Consider the following 22,905-nt stretch of genomic DNA (forward strand, 5'->3'; position numbering starts at 1 on the left):
ATAATGAAAAGGACTCTAGGAGGACGCTATAAATTTTAAGAGAGAATGTCAAAGTACTAACTATATATATATATATATTTGAACGAGTGTAATACTTAAGGAGTGATAATTCAATTTAGTATAGAGATCAGAGTAATGCAATCTAAGAGTAAGTTAATCTGTAGTAGGAAGTAAAAATTTTGTCCTTGAATTATTGTGAATGTTAAATTGCTGTGAGTATGACTTATTTCGGGTAGAAAATGATTAAACAGGTAAACAATTAAATGAGCTTCTAGCCCTAATTATGAAATAGTGGATTAATTGAACGGAAAGGTAACTAAGTAAATTGGTTGGATATTGTTGACTGTTGACATGTTTGCAAGGAAGGATTCTTGAATGAATATATATGTATTTCCTAATAAGTTGGGAAACGAGCATTTATGAAATTATAATTTTGTCTGTTCATTGGCTGATGGTGGTTTATGGACTTACATGGACTGTTAAGGAGCAAAGAGACAGATTGTGCGTTGTGAGGGGTAATAAATGGCCGGACCTACAGAAATCTTTGTGGAGCAACATGAAGAGACACAATGATATATATATATATATATATATATATATATGTAGATATATATATAAGTATTAGGATTTAGTAGTTCTTTTGATAACAAGGTTGACTGTAAATTACAAGATATATACACATTTTAAAAAAATTAGTAAAATAACAAGTGTCAAACTAAATACTGTATTCTGTTAAAGGTTATTGTAATTTTCTTATATATGATATGACAATAAAAAAAAAAAAATTTTATATTCTACATTCTTGTGTGTGTGTCTGTCATTTCTAAACTCAGCCAGTCCAGTGGAAGAATACCTTAATATATTTGGGGTCCCCGTGAGTCTGGGAATTTTCTGAGATCAATCAAGTCAGGTGTTAAGGTGGGAGGGGTTTATAAGGGGATATATAAATAAAATATATAAATATAATAAATAAATATAAATAAAAGTAGATACATGGAAAATAACATCATCTTTTACCACCCCCCCACAGTACAAACTTTAATGTTAATACATATCTTAATTCTCTGGTGTATGAACTACTTGAACGATCCATTTATGGAGGAAGTTACATTTTGGAAGATTTTATAAGAATCCAAAAAAAAAAAAAAAAAAAAAAAAAGGTGCTGAATATGATCAAAAACCGCAATTAAAGAAAAATACGAGGTGCGCAATGTTATAAGGAAATCGACAAAACAGAAATGAAACAGCCAACCGGGTATTTACAAAAACTACTTAACCAAGAGATGGTGAATAAGAGAGGCCAAAATAGCGTACGCATGGAAGCACGCAAAGGCGAGCGAGAAATGTATGATAGTGACTGACCCACTTTTCTCAAATCAAATATTCATCGATTCCACTGGGTGCTGGTAGAGCAAACATCTTGTGCCCGGTAATTGCTGACTGTAGGGAAACGAGACAGCAGGGATGAGGTCGTGTTACGAGATGCCAACAGTGGAACTGGGAAAAGATGACGTGATGATGCAGAAAACAGGCCATAATGCAAAGCTCCACCACAAAAATCTAATATTGAGACCTCAGGGGCATCATAGAGCTAAGAGGCTGGATAATAAAATATGACGTACTGCAGCAGTTACGGAAATTCTGTCGTCCGCTAAATTTTCTCGTGGTTGCCGTTCTAGAACGCTTGCAATAACAAAATACGGTGTCGTTGGATCGACAAGTTTCAGATTTCAATTATACCTGATGTGCGCTTTATCATTTATTCCAGTTTTAAAATCGCTTTATTTCGTTTCATTGCGATACTGTTAGAGTAACAGGTAGACAGTGACACCATCTGGAGCATCATGATATGATTTCAAATTAGCTAACAAGAGGTTCAACCTTGGTTCATTAAAATGAAATGATTCAAAAGCAATACAGAACAAAGGCATCTTCGAGGATTCAAGATGCAGTCATTTCGATTTTTCCGTTATCTGGAAGGTTTTATTTTAAATGTATTTAATACAGAAATAATTAGGCTAAATAAGAAATAGAGAGATTAAGAATGGAATTTTATTAACTGCACATAAAAAACATAAACACGTTGACGATCCGATGTTATATTCTGCCATTAATACACCCCTGATTACGCCCGTTCTATTTTCTACTATTATATCAAGTTTGCCACTAAGCTTTAATGTTGTTGTTCCTTTCTTTTCTTCTCTGTATGAGGTTTATTCACTTTAGAGACATAGTTGAGGGGGGGGGGGTTTAATTTAAAATAAATGCAAAACAGCGGTATAATCCATGATATCAGTACAGAATTCACTCTCAAAATGGCGAACTTAGCACTGCAAGACATCTGCGCTGTATGTAAACATCAGATCTCAATGTGCTGTTAGCTCGAATGTTCCGTTATTTGGGGTGCAGTTGTTTCGATAGTCTACTGTATATCCAAATTTTTCGTGGGCTTTTCGTGCACTTTTGCTAGAACGGAGCTGCTGAAGAACAGCAACAGAGCGAAAGATCCCCTCTGTAACAACAATGTCTGTATGGAATTGACGACAAACAGGCATCAAGTCGTCTCCGATAACTTCAAAGCATATCAATAAACTATTAAAGCTTCTTCCGTGTCATCTGCGTGTCAGGAATGAGGGATGGAAAGCTATTTTTTATTATTATTAAACCTTTATTTTCTTCTTTGTGATCATTCTTCAACAGGCTTCTTGAAAAACACCTGGCCAATGGCCAAGAATGTCGAACAGACATTATTCAGAGCCTCGGGGATTTCTAGCACGACCTCGAATGTATCGAGAACGTATCTAGCATTTCACCATGAAAAACAATAGCCACGTGATAAACTACACTCCGCGGGCAGATACAATCTTGCAATCTCTCCCTGCCACTCCTGTGGCACAATGGATTTGTTTGTCATTCAGAGAACCGTATTTATGCAAGTAATCTAGACCAAGTGTCCAAAGAGCTATTTGATTGGTAAACACGAAACCAGTTTTAAGATGCAAGCTGATGAATTTATGTCAGTTCTGTGTACCTTATTTAGCTAAAATTCCACTCATTTCTACGATTTGTATTTGTTTTGTTATACAGTATTTCATTTCGAGTCTTTTTCATTTTCGTTTAAAGTTTCTCGTGCAATTCATCCTCCTCACATTCCGGTGTTCTAAGAACGTATATAAATCAGACGTTACCTGTTTGTTAGTGCAAACCGCTCAATTCGCTTTTCATCAATCCGCTTTAAACCCACTGATTTGACTCCGGTGTTTTCGACCCCAACAGTTCGTTTTGCTTTTGCTAATACCATTAAATTAACAGTGAGTGCAATTGTACACAAAGCATTTCTATCTTTATTTATTACACGAACAATGATTATATTATCGATCTAACTGTTACATGCTCAGTATATGCAAGGAATATCCAGTGGCAGAATGGGATAAGCAGCATTATATAAAACACTGTATTAAACAACAATATAGGATACTTTAACGCATAAAACAAAATCTGTCAGACTATACTAAATATTTAATTTTAACTTCCAAATTTTTTTATTACTATTCATGGCATTTACCGATATGAACTGCAAATGCGTGCAGCTAACTGTCTAGAAATTGAAAGTAAATACCGAACGTATTCAGTTTTTAATTTTTAGCAAAACATGTTGAAGCATATACCAATTCTTCTGTTTAACACAGAAAAGCATTGTTGCAAAAGTTAGCGCCCATTGTGGGCGCTAACTTTTACAACAATGCTGTTGCGATTCACGAGCCACAACAATGTACATGGCTTATGAATCGCAACAGAGATTTACAATTCCCGTAACTGCAGTGTTGCTAGGTAGCGTAATATCTAGGCACTCGAAATTTTCTTTTCACTCTTTATTCTTGATATTTGTAGATACAGTATTCCAAGAAGTGCCAGTGAGAACTAATCAGTGGATATGGCAGACTCCCCCACCGCAGGTCTATTTTGCAGCGATATTCTTAGAACATGGTGTTTGGCGTCAACGTAGGCATTTCTGATTCATCATCGTATGTAGTTGACAATTAAAACACAGCTTAAGTCAGCGATGAACAATTCGCAGCACAAGGATCCTAGAAGCAATTCTATGCGGTTTGTGACACCATTTATTTCTTGTTATTCCAAAGTGCTTTCTTTTCGTATTTAGATTGATCACTAAGTCTGTTCCAAAAGTAATGAGTAATAGTGGTCCCTAAGCAACATGGCTATTGCCAACTTATTAGGGCCTGACGTAGCCCAGTGGTCAGGAGCGAGAGTGCATAGCACGCGTTCCTTGAGTGAGCCGGGGTTCAAGCCCGTGACTACTAAATACGATAAATATTTGTATTGACGATTTATTGTAAACTCTACTGACTTGGTTGTCGTGCCGGAGTATAAACAGAAAAAATTTATTATGCGATTATACTGTTCACAGGGTTATTCCGCAGTGAAACTCCTATTTTGGTTGCAACAGTTCAAAATGAATCACATTCCTCATATTTCATCATATGATATGACGCTAGTCTTTCTGTAGACGTGAAACGTTTCTGTGAATGGGTACTGGGAATGTAAATACTGTATTGCTTATTGAGAGAGACGGGAACAAACAGAAATTCGTTCACATGACTCCCAAACACTCAGAGACTTTTCCAAGCTTTCTGAAACGAGCATAAACATTCGTTTGAGTATCGAGTTTTTGGGCAATTTCCCGAGTTATAAATACTTGGAATACGCCCTGACCAAAGCTTCAACATCGATCTCAATCAGTTGACCAGAATAAGGTTGACTGAAGAGATCCAGGTTCAGAATTTTTAAAAATCATCCCTGACTCTTCCGGATAGTCAAAGAATCTTCTCCGCAAACACTACAACCAGTTCAGTAACTCTTGAATCCTTTTTGAACGCAAGGCACCTAGCAACATACGTGGATTTCGCCTTCCCCCAATTACTTATACTTAAAAGAGGAATGAATTTCATTTCACCACTTATTTCTTCTGTTCTGCGGCAAGAGAAACACGAAAAAGATACTCGCTGACTTCTGTTTTTAAGGTGTATAAAATATGAAGTTTCCTTTGTAAAGAAAAAAAAAAAACACAAAGTCATCCAAATGGAGGATTTTCTGTTTTCTGAAACAACCTAACAGCCGAGTTTAACCAATCATGGAAGAAAATAAGTCTATTACCTACAAATGAACTCAATTTAAGTCAGTAGTGTAACTCTGTCACACAACACGGATTTTGATTAATAAACTAAAAGGAGTCCAGTCCAGTTAGAACACGTTGAAGATTACTGAATCAGACCAACTGCTTCTAACACGGTTTCGATTTCGAATTTAAAAATATGAATGTACACTTATTCTCAAATAATTTAAAAGTAAACAGAGACTGATTATTTTTCAGTTTTTACCTTTAAAGAAACTTTCAAAATCCAAATATAAAATATAACTGGCTTCATTAAATCAATTAGCAAAGACTCAAGCCTTAATGGAAGTTGCATTAATTTTATCAGAGAGGCCAAGCCATACTTGCATAGCCAAGCACAGGCTAACTTTCACTGGAATATCAAAATGGAAATTAGATGATAATTGTTTTATAGTTCGTCGATATCCGTCCTTTGAAAGTTGCACACATGTTACTTAACCACACCGCAAGTTAAGCTTCGTTAACTTTTCTATGTTGGGTGTAGAAATACATGGCAAACTGTCCAGTTCAATTAAGTTATGGAATGGCGACGCAAAAGACAACACATTAATTAATTACTTGTGCGAGAGCTTTCTCTTCCTGAAAGGCTGGTTAAAACAACAATTACGATATGCAAATGCACGATGTCTGGTTAGTAACGCTATCTGTCTATCACTCTTATATTTCTGTTTATATAGCCATTTGTCGCGTTACGGTTAAACAAGATTTTCAACAAGAGGTTCAAATTGCATGGAAGCTTTGACAGAACGAACAATTATGTAGTTGGCCTAATTAGCAATATCGGGATAAATTACAAAGGTTCTACAAAATAAGGTATTCCTTAATTAAAATAAGTTACTCGTATTTAAATAATAATGGGACAGTATTAGGAATTAAAAAGCGAATCTTTTAATTCAGTTCTACGGACGCAAACAATCTTAAATTCGGCCTGTACTCTAATAAAAGTTTTGATATTCAGAGCTTACATACATTTTTTTAAACCAGCAACTATTCCAGTATCAAACACTTCGTGTATACTATTGTATATGTGAGCCAATTCGGAATTAAATCACCGAATAGCATGCAAAGACTGTATCCTTGGAACGCTTTCCAAAAAGAGAATATCCGCCATTGCAATCTTTTGTTTGCAGCTTTCCGACAAGATCTGATATCTGGATAGCAGTCATCTGTAATGCTAAACAATGTATTGTCTTCAGCATATCAGAATCCGCACATTAAAATATTTCGCGAGCAGTTTTATTATTTATTTATTTATTTTTTTTATCACTCGTATACACATTCTTGTTAAGTTTCATTTATTTATTTTTTCCTTCCAAAATCAAACATTTTCCCGCAGGCTTAGAAAGCATTATCACCAGAAAAGATTTTACATAATTGATTGTTCGTGGATCGATGTAAACCCAAATGGATGATATAAACAAACGCATACTTTATTTAATCTTGCACTGTGCCAAACGGAATGAAATTATTTATGTGAGTAAAGATTTGCGGGAGTAATCGTATTTTTATACTTTTCGCTCCTGTTTGCTTTAAGAAGAAACGCAAACAGTATAAAAGTAGTAATGGGAAAAAACACTTTAATCCCGGCAGCCCAAAGAATGGGAACCTTTTTTTATTTTAACCTAAAGACGAATTGCTTTGCCCCTTAAGGACTGAAACTAACATTTAAATAAATGACGTTCACTAATTATGCAACACGAAAGGTACAGGATTGGTCTTTAATCATAAGACTGGATCATTAGCTCTTCTTATAGCAATAATACAGACTGTGAACAGTAAAATCTTTTCTGAACCACTGCTCGCATTAAATGTAGAATAATAAGCTAAATTTTTACAGTTCCTAGTGACACTGGAAACAAAATCAAAACTCACTACTCGCTCGGGATAGTTGCTGATGAAATAAACAAATAAAAAATTAGTACCGTACTGTTTAGGAGATGTCCTACATTAAAAGAAAATACTGTACGTATTCCGGCGAATTAATTCCACTCGTTTATTTTATCTAGTGGTTTATTGGGCACAGCGAAAATCCGAAGATGACAAGAAAAGGGCTTTCACCAGTTCCATTCACCGAGGAGTATTAATGAAATAAATTTCCAGCGCTCTGAATCACAATCTGGTAATGAAATGAACCGTAATGAACAACACCCCGAACACAATAAAATTGGTGCTCATTTGCACTAAATGAATCTGTTAGTTCTGCGAATTCATCTTTGGGGAGCTTAATGAGCACATTACAGTTAGAGAGAGGACAACCGAGGCTGCTCAGTACTAATATCTCTGTCATGAACTGCAGTATTTGAGTGTGTTGAAAAGTACAGAATAAACAGTAAAGAGTTTAAAATTCATAAACTTCAGCAAAAATGTTTAACAAATCTTTAAATAAGAAACATCGTCAAAACTGTTATGAAGATACCTTAAATTTGGTAGCTAAAGGGTTATCACGTCAGAAACCCTTATGTAACGTTCAGTTACATAAAAGGAACTGCTCCCTCTGTCGCTTATTAACAATTCAAAGGAACACTTACATGCGATGTTCACCACTGCTCGCCTACTTTTAATCCTTCCGGTGGAAGACCAGGCATAACATATGCATCCGTAAGCTTCTGACCCCATATATTTCTCCACGTCGTTCCGGGTCACATCCACCGAGACCTCCACCTGGCGGACTCCGGTCATAGGATTCACAAACTGCTGGAAGCTGTGCTGCCTGTTGTCAACCAATTTCCCGTTGCACTCGAAGTACACCTGCAAGGCATGTCTGGCTTTGCACGACAGGGTGGCCGCTTTGTTCCGGACTACGAAGGCGTCTTGAGGTTCTTCGAGGAATACAGGGATGCTGGATGGCTCTGGATCTTCGGTGGGTAGAGGATCAAGGATAAATCCTCCTGAAACAAGAAAGTAAAGATCATTTTTTAAAATATTTCTGGATAAAAAAAAAAAATCCCGGAGCAAAATTTAAAAAAAAGTAATGAAAGTATTCGTTAAAGTTACTGAAAGCATGAAAATTTTAAAATCTTCAAGTAGGAAGAAGTTTGAAGCGAAATCTTCAAGACGTGTTATTTAAGGGAAAAGTTTAACTAAACAAAGGACTTAAAGGAAAAACAAAACAAAACAGAAAGTGTCTGTGTAAAAATAATAAGAGGTCATTTCGTGTGCTGCATTTTGAAGGCATTTAAGAAGATATGTAAACTAGAGCAGCCTATGTTTCTACAAAAACATTAAGTGTTCTCAGCAGTGACGGGTTAACGACGCAGAAAGAATCTGTCTCCATGGAAATTACAGGAAGTTAAAGAAGTCGATAAAGAAGAGGTGGCGAAGGCAAACATACGAGGCAGATAACTTTTTCATACTATCTGGTAAAGGCGTGTAGTTAATGGCTGATAAGATTGGGTTCTCTCCTCACGCAAAAACGTACGGGGTTTGGACTGAATGCTTTTTTCTTCTTCTTAAAGTGAAATGTTCCCCGAGACAGTGCAAGAAGCAAACAGGATGACAAAAGACGTCACTAAAGGCCCAATGTCGCGAGTGCCTCTGAATTACTTTCATTCTCCTGAGGGTCATAAAGCTATCGTTGGATAACGGGTTTTCCATGACAAGTGTGCCGCGTAACCATAACAACTGTAATAAACACGAAGTCAAATTGATGTCAGCTTGAAACAAAACGAAATACCGACGGTTATTGGGAATTTTTTCTTCTCGTGTCGAATGCTTGTTGCAGCAGCTTCCTTCAAGCAAATTTTTCTTGCTCTACCGAATTAATATACCAGTTAGAAAAATTAAAAGGTGCGTGGAGGTTTTTTCCCCCCCTCTCCTTAAGATGTTTCGCCCTTCATATAATGTTAAAAATGATGTTGGATGCGGGATGAACCAAATATCTTTCGGCAGCATACTAGTAGCTACAAAACTCATAAACCAATTGGTCACAGGCACTGCACGAGAAGTTCCCATACATCATCAGATGACAGATATACCACTCACTGCTGGGATTGCTTGTACAATTTTTGGTAACCAAATACAATGAAGCTGAAATTGTTAATGTTAGGCTGGGTTGATTTGCATTAGAGCCTAGAGGATGCAGGTCAAGAAGAGGCATTTTGTGTGTTCTGAGCACAGTTGTCTGAGAGAGGAAAGAACTTTGCAAAGCGAACTCCCTGAAATTTAGAGGGTATATAGTTTTAAATAAACGCAAAGCAGCTAAGGCTATGAGGGATCAATTATATCACGTTTATAAACTGCACGTATCAGTGTGTACGCGCAAGCTCCAAGGCCTGCTTTAGGGATGAAAAACCAGAAATTCTGAATTCCTGGTTTTTCATCTGAAAACAGACAAAAAAGAAAAGAAATTTTTCAACACTCGCCCGAGACCAACTAACACCGCTACCATTTTAAAACATTCCATAATATTTTTTTCCATCTTGACGGGATTCGAACCCAGGCCCTTTTCATGTAAAAGGACGATCATTTGTCAACATAACCACTGCACTGTTCACGAAGAAGGCTTGTGTAGAAGAAAAAGGAGGAATTTATTGAGATTTTCTTGAGAACTTCTCAGATTCTGCTAATAAACTAGCACAATTTGATTATAAATTCAGCGCACAGTTTATAAGCACCTGTATTGATGATTTATTGTAACTCCACTGACCCGTTGCCGGAGTATAAACAAGAACATTTTTTATTAGCGCCACCTTCAAGAATAAAGGGATTCGACAGATGATGGTAACGTTGCTCTGATATAATCATGTATACAGAATGAAAAGCATGCCTAGTTTTGGAATGGGGAGACAAAAGAGAAAGGGACAAAGTCCGAGACCCCCTTTCATATTCAACCCTTATTCCACAAATGCTTTGGAGTGAAAATCTACCACCTATACCGATCAGAGAGAGAGAGCGATAGAGAGAGAGAGAGCGTTGTCATTCTTCTGGAACTACTTGGACAATGCAATGCACCCGACTGGAATCTAAAGGAATGTCACATTCTCCTGCTGGAGGCAACCATTACTAGGAGGACGGGGAGGCAGCGATCAACGTGTTGGAACGCTTGATCGATGATGGTGCTAAAGTAGACTCTTCTCTCCAAGGACGGGGGATTTCGTGTCTCCCAATAAAACATGCTGCCCACACTACATTTTCTCTGATGGCCAGCAATGTCTTTACTAAGCATGCAACTCAATGACTTCGTGCCTTTTTATTTCATTGTTTCATTGTTCCTGGCAGATGCATGCTGCAAATTGAATTATTCGACCAATTGACTCTTTTAAGTCTTCCAATATGGTGGCTTTGCCTTGTTGCTCGTTCAGGACAAAGCACGAGCTTGAAATCTCATTGCAGATGGAAGATTTCGCACTAAAAGCATTTTTAACTCGTGATTGTAGTTAGCCAGTCTCAGGCTTAAGTGTTTTTTTCCCCACGTACATCAAAAGCACATAACACTCGCAATTACAAACATTGTTAGCTGCCATTACTCTTACTTTAAACAACCCATCTCAATTGTGGGAGACTGAACACATGCCACTATTGCAGCTTTTGCACTGATTGGCGCTTATTCTTCAGGGCTCAATAATTCCACGTCTTTTAGAGATCAAAAATAGTTCTAAACGACTTACGAGATTGCCTGTTGCAAGAAATTCGTTCAATTTTCTTTAAGGGAGTGATGGTTCAGATTGTACACTCTGTGAATAGCGATTACGAATGAGGCAGTATTAAATATGACTATGTTTAAATATGGGAATTACTCGTAAACCTAAAGCCATTCTGAATTTTAAGTTTCCGTCAAATAGTAAACAAGCAAAGGTTTTAACGTGCTCAGCTCAGTAAAACTTATTACTAGCACGTAGTTGTAGTCCTCATTGACAGCACAGTTGGGCTCGCTACTTTTCTGGAGGCAGATCTCCGAATCCAGTCGTAGACTGGAGGAAATCCTAGAAGGGAGGTCTCTTCTTTCGGGGTTATAGTTAGCCAATCCAAGGAGAAGAAACTAAGTTTCCCTGCGTTCCTCCGGTTTTTCAGCTCGTGCAATATGCAAATTGGGCGGTGAATTAACATACGATAATAAAAGATCACATCTGGTATCATTTGAACCGGACACTGTGACAAAAGCAGTGCGCGCCAAGGAAACCACCCCCTCCCCGAGAGCAACCAATTAGTATATACTTCCCCATCACGAAGGGTCTTAGCAAGATAAGGAATAATGTATTACTGAGTTAAAATATTTCATCAGAAAAGCAGGAGCACATCAGTCTGAAGCAGACATTAGATTAAACCTTCGCCTTTCGAAAGGGGCGGTAACATGATAAAGTTCTCTGTGTTATGCCTCAACCGATTGAACTGCCTATGCCTAGTTATTAGTAGGTTAAAAATAAAGATTAATCTAGAAAAGCTTGGGTGGACATCCAGGCTGTTAATTACAGGCGTGGCTTAAAAGAGATATTTTGGAGATTAGCTACCGAAAAGGCCAATACAACATCAATCAGGGATTGATGATTTCCTCCCCAGGTAAGAAAATTCCTACCTCCCCTTAACACACCGTTTCGAGCTAAGGCCTTGAAAATTTTCATTGATGAGACTGCTGTAGTGCATCGCCGGCTATCTCCAGCTCTTTCTTTCTGCCAAATTTGATTCAGAGGAAATCCTGGCCGATGGGTAGTTGGGAAGAACCCAATCAAGGGTTACGACCGCTGTGTGGTTAATGACCTGGATAAACGCCGACCTTTGATGTCGGGTTTCTGGTGATTGTCTTCTGTCGTATGACAGTATTGATTGGATAGGTAGTCATCCCTGCCGTGGTGAGCACGGAGGAAACAGCTTGCGATGGAGTTGTAATAAATAATAAACCGATATGTCGGGGAAGGCACTGAGAAGCCAATTACCACAACGGAGAAATCGTTCCAGATTTCGCTGTTTTTTTTTAAGCCTAACCTCCAGTGAAGGTCAACGGATTAGGCGCACCAATTCAACTTATTTAAAAGAAACTAAGTGCTGCAGCTGAATATAAAATTAATTTTACCCAATATAAAACTTGGATTCTGCATTCTTCTCTTGGGAGGACACTGTTTCAGAACAGATATGCAGTAAGCATCACATATTTTTGTACAGATAGGAAAAAAAAAAAAATGGAAAGGGAATCTTGGATTTTTCTATTTATAGATTCTAAATGGATTTCTCTGTTTAATGCTACGAGGCAGCTGTATTAGGCAAACTATGTCTGGTTTATAAAGGAAGAAAGGGAAAAAAAAAAAAAACTCAATGGACTGCGTACATTGAAAGGACAGAATTCATGGGATACCTGGTTCCTGGGCAAAGCGACCTTGTCACCCCTCTAGTTAGTGGACGAACCCAACGCTTGGCAGGTATATAGGTACATTGCATTCACGTAGACGGTAATTCGATGTCAGTATGGATAAACGTCGTGAGTTAACTGACTTTGAAAGAGGGATGATAGTGGGTGCCCGACGCGTGGGTCACTCTATCGCGGAGGTTATACAGAAATTGCATTATTCCCGTTCGACAGTATCAAGAGTGTATCGGGAATACGCCATTTCCGGAATAACATCTAATCTTGGACAGCGCTGTGGACAGAGAAAGGTGGTGGGGTGAACGTGGCTGTCGACGTCTGTCTCGCATTGTTTCAGCCAATCAGAGAGCGACAGTTGCACAAATCACGGCCGACTTCAACGAGAGAGGTACCAGAAACGTCTCCACCAAGACCATCAGGCGATCATTAGCCGCAATAGGTTATGGGAGCCGCCGATCCACCCGAGTCCTATTGCTAACACCACGACACAGGACTCTACGCCTCAATTGGGTGAAAGAACATCGGCACTGGACCTAGGAAGATTGGAGACTGGTTTCCTCCTCCGATGAGTCCCGTTTCCAGTGATTTCGAGCGGATGGGAGGGTGTCTACCTGGCGGAAACCGCAAATAACTGTTCAGGCAGATGGGCGGTCGGTAATGGTCTGGGGCGTGTTCAACTGGCACACGTTGGGATCTCTGGTACATCTATACGCATGTGAACGGTCCAGGTTACGTGTCCATCATTGCAGACCATCTGCATCCCTTCATGGTCATCCTGCACCCACAGGGCAATGGATTCTTCCAGCAGGACAATGCACTCTTCCAACAGGACAATGCACCTACGTACAGAGCCGTGGTGACTAGAACAGGGTTCAACGAGCACTCCATGGAATGGCCTCCCCGTTCACCAGACATGAACCCGGTGGAGAATATTTGGGATGCTGTGGAAAGGTCCGTTCGAGTTTTGGATCCTTCACCCATTTGGAATGTGTGGACATGTGTGGACATGTGTTTTTGTAAAGGGCGGCTCCTAGAACGCGAGTTCAACTCCGCCTCGTATCTCTGTGAAGAACAGTATCACTACAAATGGGCCAGATGTGTGTGACGTCGGTTTGTGTGTATTGTGTGTGTGTTCTGTTGTTCTGTTCTGACCTCTTGGCTACCCAGAAGCATCAATCACCTGGATAGATGATTCTGGGTACTCGTCCACACCACGGGAAGGTGGGCCAGTCCCAATGGAGCACGTACTGTCTCGATACGAGACTCTGAACCACCTGATGTTGCCAAAAGGTGGGCCAGATTTCTCTGGGGGCCCACTCCAGAGAGGGGAAAAAAAAAGAAATAAAATAAAAATTAAATAAACTAAAAACAGAGACAAAATGTATTTCCCGTGGTGCAAAAAAAAAAAATAAATAAATAAATAAATAAAAAATAAATAATCATAAACAAATAAATAATTATAATAGTTCCCCGTGGTGAAAAAGAAAATATATTAAATAAATAAATAAATAATGATAAAAAAAAAAATAAATAAAAATAAAAATAATAAAAAAATAAATAAATAAAATTTAAAAAAGGGAGAGCTGTCTGGCACCAATGATAGTCCACATCCCAGTTGTCAGAACAGAGCACGAGTAAAAAAAAAAAAAAAAAAAAATGAAGCTAAGTAAATGAAAAAAAAAAAAAAAAATAATAATAAATAAAAAATAAATAATAATAAAATAAATAAATAATAATAATTACAGAATAATTAAATAATTTTAATCCCACAGTGAAGAGGAAGATGTAAGTCGGGGTGCCAGCAGAGAGAGAGTAAGAGAAAAAGAAAAAAAAAAAAAAAATGTGAGAGTGGTTAACTATCCTGCACAGAGGGAGAAAGAAGAAAAGGTGAGCCAAGGCTGCTCCTAGTTCCAGGGCAGGACCCGGAAACAGTGCAGAACGCAGGTTTGAGGAAAAATAAAAAAGAATAAATAAAAAAAAAAATAAAAAATAATAATAATAATAAAATAAAAATAAATAAAAAATAAAAATAATTAAGGAATAAATAAATAATTTTAATCCACACCCTGGCTACAGTGAAGAGAAAGATGTAAATCGGGTGCCAGCAGAGAGAGAATGAAAAAGAAAAAAAGAAAAAAAAAAAAAAAAAAGAAAAAAAAATGGGAGAGTGGTTATCTATCTTGCACATAGTGGGAAAGAAGAAAAGGTGAGCCAAAGCTGCCATTTGGAATGCGACGGAATTATGGACTGCGGTGCAGCAAGCACGGATAGAAATATCTGCGGAACGCTTTCCTGAACAAGTGGTCTCAATGTCTCGCCGTGTGACTGCCCTTATCTGGGCGAAAGGTGGGTATCCCATGATTTTTTGTCCACTGGGTGTATTTTGCGACATCTTGTGGATTCGAATACGCGGTGAGGGGGGGGGGGAGTTCTGTACCTACCCGTTACCACAGGACAAGGTTTTCGGAACTAAACCGCTGTTAAATTAGAATGTATTTCAAAACTGCTGCTTAAGGAACAATAAGTAGCATGTAGGGCATGGAAACTCCTAATTGCTCCTAACCATAACCATTCTACTGACTTTACCAGAGGAATGTTTGAGTCAGGGTCTAACTGGAAATATTTATGAAATGGAACGCTCGTTAATAAAATATCCTATGTTTTGATATTCATACATGTACATAACGTTTCGATGCGTGCAACAAACAGAACGACATTCCGAGTACCCCAGTCCCGAATTCTTCCACACTTTCGGAAGTGAATGTGCAATTTGCTGATTCACCTCCGCAGCCATTCCTTATGTTCTTCTTTAATACTCGGGAAAGAAAACTAGGTCAGAGGAGGTGTGCATTACGGCACTTGATCACTCGGTTGCTTTTGGCTGGGTACTCAGCGTAAATCGCATTTTTGGTGTGATTTGCTATTCTGGTGTTGATCAGGTGATAGTCAAGACCAAAACAAGTGTAGAGGATGTACAGAGGTTGTACATATCTACGGAATTCCAAAGGAAACGATTTTAAAAGCTTAATAAAAGAAATTAACCAATAAGAAGTGACGACCTGCACACCGTCTGTGGTCATTTTCTGGGTGAAAGGGGCTGGCATTTCAAAACTGGTGAAATGCAATTCTCTCCCCTCAGTGATCCCATATATTCCGTGGGTCACAGTTTAGGGTAGTGATTTACTGCCTGGATGACTACTTCACAGCATGTGTTTACATGGGCGACAGTTTCCTACTAGGCTGCGGGACACTAGACTTCAGTGCGCGAGAAGATAGGCCACCTCCGGTGGTGACTTGCCTGGCCTCCTGTATAAATAATCAGAGAACAAACAAATCATTAGTCTCCCTCTGTCCACCAGGGCGATGATTTAGAGGGAAGTGATGGGCGAGAAGCCTCTCGAGCGTTGGCCACGAACGTGGAAGAACGAACAAGGAAAGAAGATTCATTCGTTTTCGTGGAAATGAATTCTGAAACACCTGAATTACATATATTTGCATATAAGAATCTGCCTGGGTTTTAGTGAGCGAATGCAGCGAACAGGCCCATATGAAAGACATTACTGTTTGTACTTGTGGAAACAAAGGGACTGTTTCGGTACAATAAATGATTTGCTGTGCAATGGAAACAGCAGAATTCATTACAGAGATACTAAGCAGAAAGAAATTTTACATTATCTCTACTCAAGTAATATGCTGATCGACAATGATTCTTTGTGCCGATTGTTTAAATACAACATTCAATCATTCTGAAGTCTTGGTTACTTTTAGTGCATGTTTAACATGCACTATAAGTAACCAAGGAAAGTACGATTACCAACCGTCTCGGGAAAGTGCAGGGGGGGGGGGGAGAGTTTGAAGGGAGTAGCGCATGAAAATGCAGAGGAAATATTCCAGCTGTTGAAAACTGAGAAGCTTCCGACTCTTTTTCTGTCTTTCTTCTCTTTAATTAGGCCCCGCTTTTCTAATGATTTCTAAAGGGGTCCTGTGCGCTATAGATGATGGGGCGGGGGGGGGGGGTGATTTCCTGGTATTCAGCGTGGGGAAAACAGAAGGCCAAAAAGCGGGGAGGAGTTAATTACAGGTTCAAACTAACCTATAAACATAGATCAAAGGCAATGCGACCTTTCGACCTCGACTAAAATACCGCGGCTTTGGTGAGTGAGCAACCTTTTGGGGTCAAACACATGACGGAAGCATAAGGGGTTCTTCAAACAGTAACCCTGAGAAAAATAGCAAAGAAAATATCGAAACACCGTTAGGAATGGTTCTTTCTTTTTCTTTCTTTCTTTCTTTTTTTTAAATTACAGACGCCACCGTTATGGCGTGTGATTAAACTGTCCCACGCTTACAGCAATTGCGGATACGCCATTTGAACTCTTCCGCAGATATAAGCAGGGCTCAAGAATTTGTGCTCAGCGATCCATTGAGTCCTGCGCATTGTTTCATTTATGTAGCAAACTGGTATCCACTTTCCACGTAATGAAGCTTAACTGAGGGTCACAAATCCACAATTACTTTCGTTGTACACCGGTTACCATGGAGATGAACTTGTAACCGCTTCGATAAATATAGGAATTAGAAACAGTAAAAATTTACAGATATGTAGGCCAGTGAAATAACCAGTTGGCAATTATTTTAATAAAATTCCGTACAGCAGGAAGCGAGAAGCTTTACGAGTAATTTTTCCCGTTTAACCTCACCGAACAAGTAGCGAAACACTTGTTAGATTTTGCGTGCGAGCAACACACACTATAACCACACGTATTGGCGCGAATCGCAACACGCTCCGGCTCGCCACCCTAATGTGCCAAATATACCCTTGGCAGACACGTGTGCGCGCGTGAGAAAGGAACGAGCCTCCATTAAGGCAGTTTGTAATTGACAAGCAGCACGTGCTTAATGTTTCCGGTGCCGATTCGGGAGAAACATTAAATTGGATGTGACACGAGATATTTTAATTATGCAATCAGGTGCCGGAGTTGCCCCCGCGTTTGGGATTTGATACGGCCGAGAATGATGACCTCTCCACTTCTAGAAATCCGCACTGTTCATTCTGCTCAATATCTTCCTGAATGCACTGCGTAGCACGGACTGTCCGCTACTGCACGTTAAGGGGCATACAGGGATTTAGGGATAGACGGATAAAAGGCCGAGGGTGCTTTAGTGTACACTGATGATCCCGTAAAAGTACATCGTACAGAACAGTTTCTCTGGAAGAGCGATTTATCTCTATTGCGGAGTGAGACAGTTTTTACTGCTTATTACGTGAGAGAGAGAAAGAGCAGAATTGCTTGCCATCTTTCTTAAAATGCTATTCGTGGTGTGTACTGGGCTCATGCCGTTTTGACTAGCTAACTAAGGAGCAAATACAGCCATTATCTGCATTTTGTCAAGTTAGCAAAAGAGAGAAAAAAAAAAAAAAAAAAAAAAAAAAAACTTTCCAGCTGCAAGAGAGAGAGAGAGAGAGAGAGAGAGAGAGAGAGAGAGAGAGAGAGAGAGAACAAAGGTCAGAAGTAGAATGAAATCACCAAGAAAGAGAAGAATGATGGTATCCAGCTCAGGACCCAGGACGTGCATATTCACCAGATGTGAGCCCTAGACGATCAATTTACAAGTGCTGAATGTGAAATCCATGGTATAACTAAACAGTGCCACGGAAACATTTTAGGCTATTGGAAACCACTGTGGAATGTCATGTGCAGGGGAAGGGATTGCTCTGATAACTCTACAGGAAACAGCATTAGTGCTCGATCGCTGCCCCTTGTTTTTCGTTGATTTTCAGCGCATCGAAACATACGAGTGTGTTTCATGAATTGAATTGCATGTTGAAAACTCGGATTAACTCGCGGGAAAATCCTATTCGCCTAAGCCAGTTTAACTACAGCTCCGATTTAAGAGGTATTTAAGAATGCCATCAGTGTCAGATGTCAATCAACTACCCGCTGGCTAAACGCAAACTTCGGCACATCTATCCTACAACTGTCTTTCCTCAATTTGAATTTATGCCCTCTCAGGTGATTATTCTGAGCAAGAGGGAGAATCCCATCAGCACTGAGCATGCTCAAATCATTCAAGGCTTTATACACTTCAATCAGATCACCTCGCAGGTGCCTAGTCTCCAGACACTGTAATTTGCAAAACTTAAGCCTCTCTTCGTAAGAGCAATTCTTTGTTTCATTCACTAATCTTGTTGCCCTTCTCTGTACTCGTTCCAATAGCTATACATCCTTCTTAAAATGAGGCCTCCAGACCTGTATACAGTACTCAAGGTGTGGCCTGACCATTGCCTTATATAAAGGGATAATGGTCAGGCAGTGCAGACGGTCTGCAAGAAACCGTGAGCTACTCTTGCAGACCGTCTGCACTGCTCAGAAAACTTCCTATCTGCCTGTACAATTACCCCCAGGTCCCTTTCATTCTCTACCACTGTCAATGTAATACCACAGAGTTGATACGTTACTCTGGGGTTACTGTTCCCATACGCAATACTTTACATTTGTCAATGTTATACTTCAGTTGCCACCTCTAAGCCCATCTGCTCAACTTTTCTAGATCCGTTTGCAGCAGCGTACCGTATCATTAGCAACCCTGCCGACCTTCGTATCGTCTGAAAACTTGGACATTAAGCTTGATATACCATCATCCATAAACACAGAAAACAACAATGGACCCAACACTGAACATAGGGGGACTCCGCTAATAACAATAGTCCACGAAGAGCAGTGTCCATTGATTACCACTCTCTCATTCTCCCATCCCTTTATCCAAAGCAGCAATTTGCCTCCAATGAAAATGCTTCAATTTTTGCAGCAGTCTTCCATGTGCACACTATCAAGAGCCTTTCTAAGATCCAAATATATGATATCAAAATTGTTCTTTGCATTCAGCTCCTTTGTGACCACATCATAGTTGTTATGTTTGTTTGTTTGTTATTTGGTTTTTAGGAGCATTAGCAACTAAGGCCATATTGCTCCGGGATATGCGGTGGTCATTCTCGGACCTTTTCGCATCCTCCGTATTTAACGGTGACGGGCTCGAACCCCGGTCTAATCAAGAAGCGTGTGCTACGCACTGCTGCTCCTTCCCACCTGGCTACGGAGGTGCCACCACATCATAGTATCCGATCAAATTGGTCAGACAAAACTTCCCCTTAACAAACCCATGCTCTGCCCGAGGTATAACTGAAGTCTTCTCTAGATGATCCTGCAATGCTTCTTTAACCAATGCCTCCATTAATGTTCCTGGAACAGAAGTTAAACTAACAGGTCTGTAATTACCTGTCACCCTTTGATCCTCCTTTATGGATTAAGGTCACATTTGCACATTTCCAGTCCATTGGTACCTTCCCCTGAGTACAAAGTAGCTCTCATAATTATGGTTACCGGTTTGCTTACTTCCTTTGCTGCCTCCTTTAATATAACTGGACAGATCCCATCCACCTCAGGTGCCTTTCTTATGTTTATCTTCAACAATTTCTCCTCCACCTTACTCTCAGTTATTACAAGATTATCTAGCTTACTGCCAGAGTTTAATACACCTCTGGCATTCCCTTCCCTGAACGTAGATGCAAAATATTCATTTAGTTTGTTAGCTAGCTGAGCAGGATCAACAGTCGAACCATATTTTTAAGTGGACCAATCTGATTCATCCCCTTCCCTCTAAAGTTTATATAAGTAAAGAACTCTTTGCATCCTTTGCCAAAGAATTCTCGTAATCTGCCTTTTCCTGCCTAACCTCCTTTGTGACTTGGTTACAGACCAGCTTATATCTACCATAGGCTTCCAATGTCACGCATTAATTTGTATGTATCCCCTGCATTTTTCTTCTCTACCACATGTCTTATTAGTTCATCTGACATCCATTTAGGCCTAAACCTTGAACAATATTTCTTAGTTGGTATGTAAAGCTTAGTAGCTTCCAAGATTAATTCTTTGAATGCTTCCCATTTTGAATTTGCTGTTGGTAACATCATCAGTTGTTCCACCGTATGGAATTTAAATACTGTCTCAGAGCACCGTAGTCACCTTTACGAAAGCAAAAGCCCTTCCCTTCACCCCTGATGGTAGTTACATCTTTAAGTAATTCCCATATCAGTACATTGTGATCACTGCCACCTAGTACAGTAGTTCCTTTATCTGTAGATTCTTAATGCATGAAGAATCACTACTGATAATCAGATCAAGAGTATTACTTCCTCTAGTTGCCTCCCAAACATGCTGATGTAGAAATCAATCATCCAATAAATCCACAAGTCTTGTTTTTGTGGATTTATTGGATGATTGTTTCTATGATAAATCAGATTCATGGTGTGCGAGTGACCAACCCACAAATTCCAGTCGATCTCTGGGAAATTAAAATTCCCCATTATAAGACACTCTGATTTACTGGCCCACTCTATTTCTCTGTACAATTGCTCATTATACTCATCAGATTCATTAGGCCTATAACACACACCTACTCTCATTTTTCCTTTCGCAGTGCTTATGTCACACGAAACAGACTCAACATTGCATTGTCCACCAACATCAACTGGATGCACTTCCTTAGATTTTATGTGTTGCTTAACTAACAGCATAACCCCTCCTTCCTTCCTGTCCTGTCTATCCTTCCTGTACACATTATACTCCCAAATTCCAATTCTGCACTGCTTATATCTGTGTGACACCACGTCTTTGATATCCCAACAATATCTGCTTTTGATGTCTTGACTAGCACTTATTATTTGCAAAGGTTATTTGCATAGCACAGGTTATTTTATATTCTGATTAAGTAACGTTATGCTAAAAGCCAAGTTTCTTCATGTTAGTAGTATGAGAAAGGAAGTCGCAAAATCACTCTCCAGATTTTAGAGGAAGTTGAGTTTATCATTCACGTGATCCATTTTAAAACACGAGATTATTTGTGATCTGTTACTCCTGCTTTATTGTGGACCTTTTAAATACAGTCAACAATCGCGACGGTTGTAATCAGAGCCCCCCCCCCCCCCCCCCCCGATGTTAAACAGGACTTTTGAAGTTGCTTTAAGCACTTTCAGACAACCTTTATCCTATGGTGAAACAGGAAAGTTCAACTCTTGGAAAGTTCAACTCGTCTACACTACAGTTTCCTTTCTGCAATAAAGAATATACGGTTTCCCTCGGCAAATTCAGTAGTTTTTCCTTTTTTTTTTTTTTTTTTTTTGTTACCTAGTTCGTAATACATTTGTACCTCCTTCCACCGAATTATCTAGTGAACTCTTAAACCGGAACTTACTCGCCCATGTCTCCTACCGAATACCACTTTTTATACAATTTATTTCTTACGATGAACATGCATTCACGAAAGGGCTTTTTACTTAAAATCTGAATAACGTGTTTATAATAAAAACTGAAAAGGGAAAAACAGTCAGAATGTCTTCCTAAATTCTTATGCGAAGGAAACACATTAAAAATGTCTGTCCCTGCTCCTCCGAAGATCGGATAATTAGAACACCGACTGAAGACACTTTTAAGAATTGCTTCATCGGATATTTATTAAGACATTAAAGCTTAACAAAAAGAATTTTAGAGGGAATGATGAAAGGGGAAAAGAACAAGAGAAACGCCAAGGAAAAGCTATATTAAACAACTAAACAAAAGTACAGGAATAAATTTTTAACAAGAGATAAAGATGAAGACTAACAAAAGAGAAGAATGGAACTGCTGCTGAGCTATAAGAAAATTTAGACAGAACATTTAGATAGAATATATTTCTAACAATTTGCTTTTTAGGTAAAATAAATATTTTTTCATTTCAATGTTACAGAGTTGTACAAAAAAAAAAAAAAAAATACTTTACACATATCGGACGTTTCACGTTTCTCTATAGAGGTTTTAGGTTCAGTTCCGATTGAATATACCTTCAAATCTCCCCCGCCCCCGTTTCAAATCTATTCAATTGATTAAAAAAAAACTGCCATAAATCTGAAACAGCAGCTCTGATGTGTTTCAAAATTTCAGGACTTGTTCAGAATAATTGTCTGAATCTTTTTCATGTTGCTAGGCTAACCGACTTTTCTTGTGCACCTGTCCTGTCTCCTTCTCCTCAAAATTAACTGCAACAAGAATCACACCTGTTTACCAAAACCACCCACGTGAAATTGGCAAACAATTCTTGCCAAAGTTTTTAACTCCTAAGGTATGTCCCTTGATAATCAAAGGCGCCTGAACAGTAACACAATACTCTCATTACCTAACTTGATCACGGAATTATGACCACCTACCTAATACCGTGTTGGGCCACCATTCTCACGGATAACAACCGTTATTCGCCTATACATTGACTCCACTATATGTCTAAAGCCGTCCTTAGGGATCTGCAGCCATGCTGCCTGTAATGCTTTCCACGGTGTCGGAATAAATGACTGTTGAATGTCCACACGCCTCGCTTTCCGTTTCAA

At 39.1% G+C, this 22,905-nt stretch overlaps 1 protein-coding gene across 1 annotated transcript in view; it reads right to left on the minus strand.

Moving 5' to 3' along the window:
• The window catches only part of LOC150081587 (netrin receptor UNC5C-like), a 383,853-nt gene that overhangs the window by 339,414 nt on the left and 21,534 nt on the right, over positions 1–22,905 (minus strand). Inside the window, exon 2 of the mRNA XM_090379449.1 lies at positions 7,723–8,082. Coding sequence (XP_090235575.1) covers positions 7,723–8,082 — 360 coding nt within the window. The remainder of the gene's footprint in view (positions 1–7,722; positions 8,083–22,905) is intronic.

Source organism: Mastigoproctus giganteus, chromosome 8 (assembly GCF_048544385.1).
Source record: "Mastigoproctus giganteus isolate SK-2022 chromosome 8, ASM4854438v1, whole genome shotgun sequence".
In the NCBI taxonomy this organism is placed as follows: Eukaryota; Metazoa; Arthropoda; class Arachnida; order Uropygi; family Thelyphonidae; genus Mastigoproctus; species Mastigoproctus giganteus.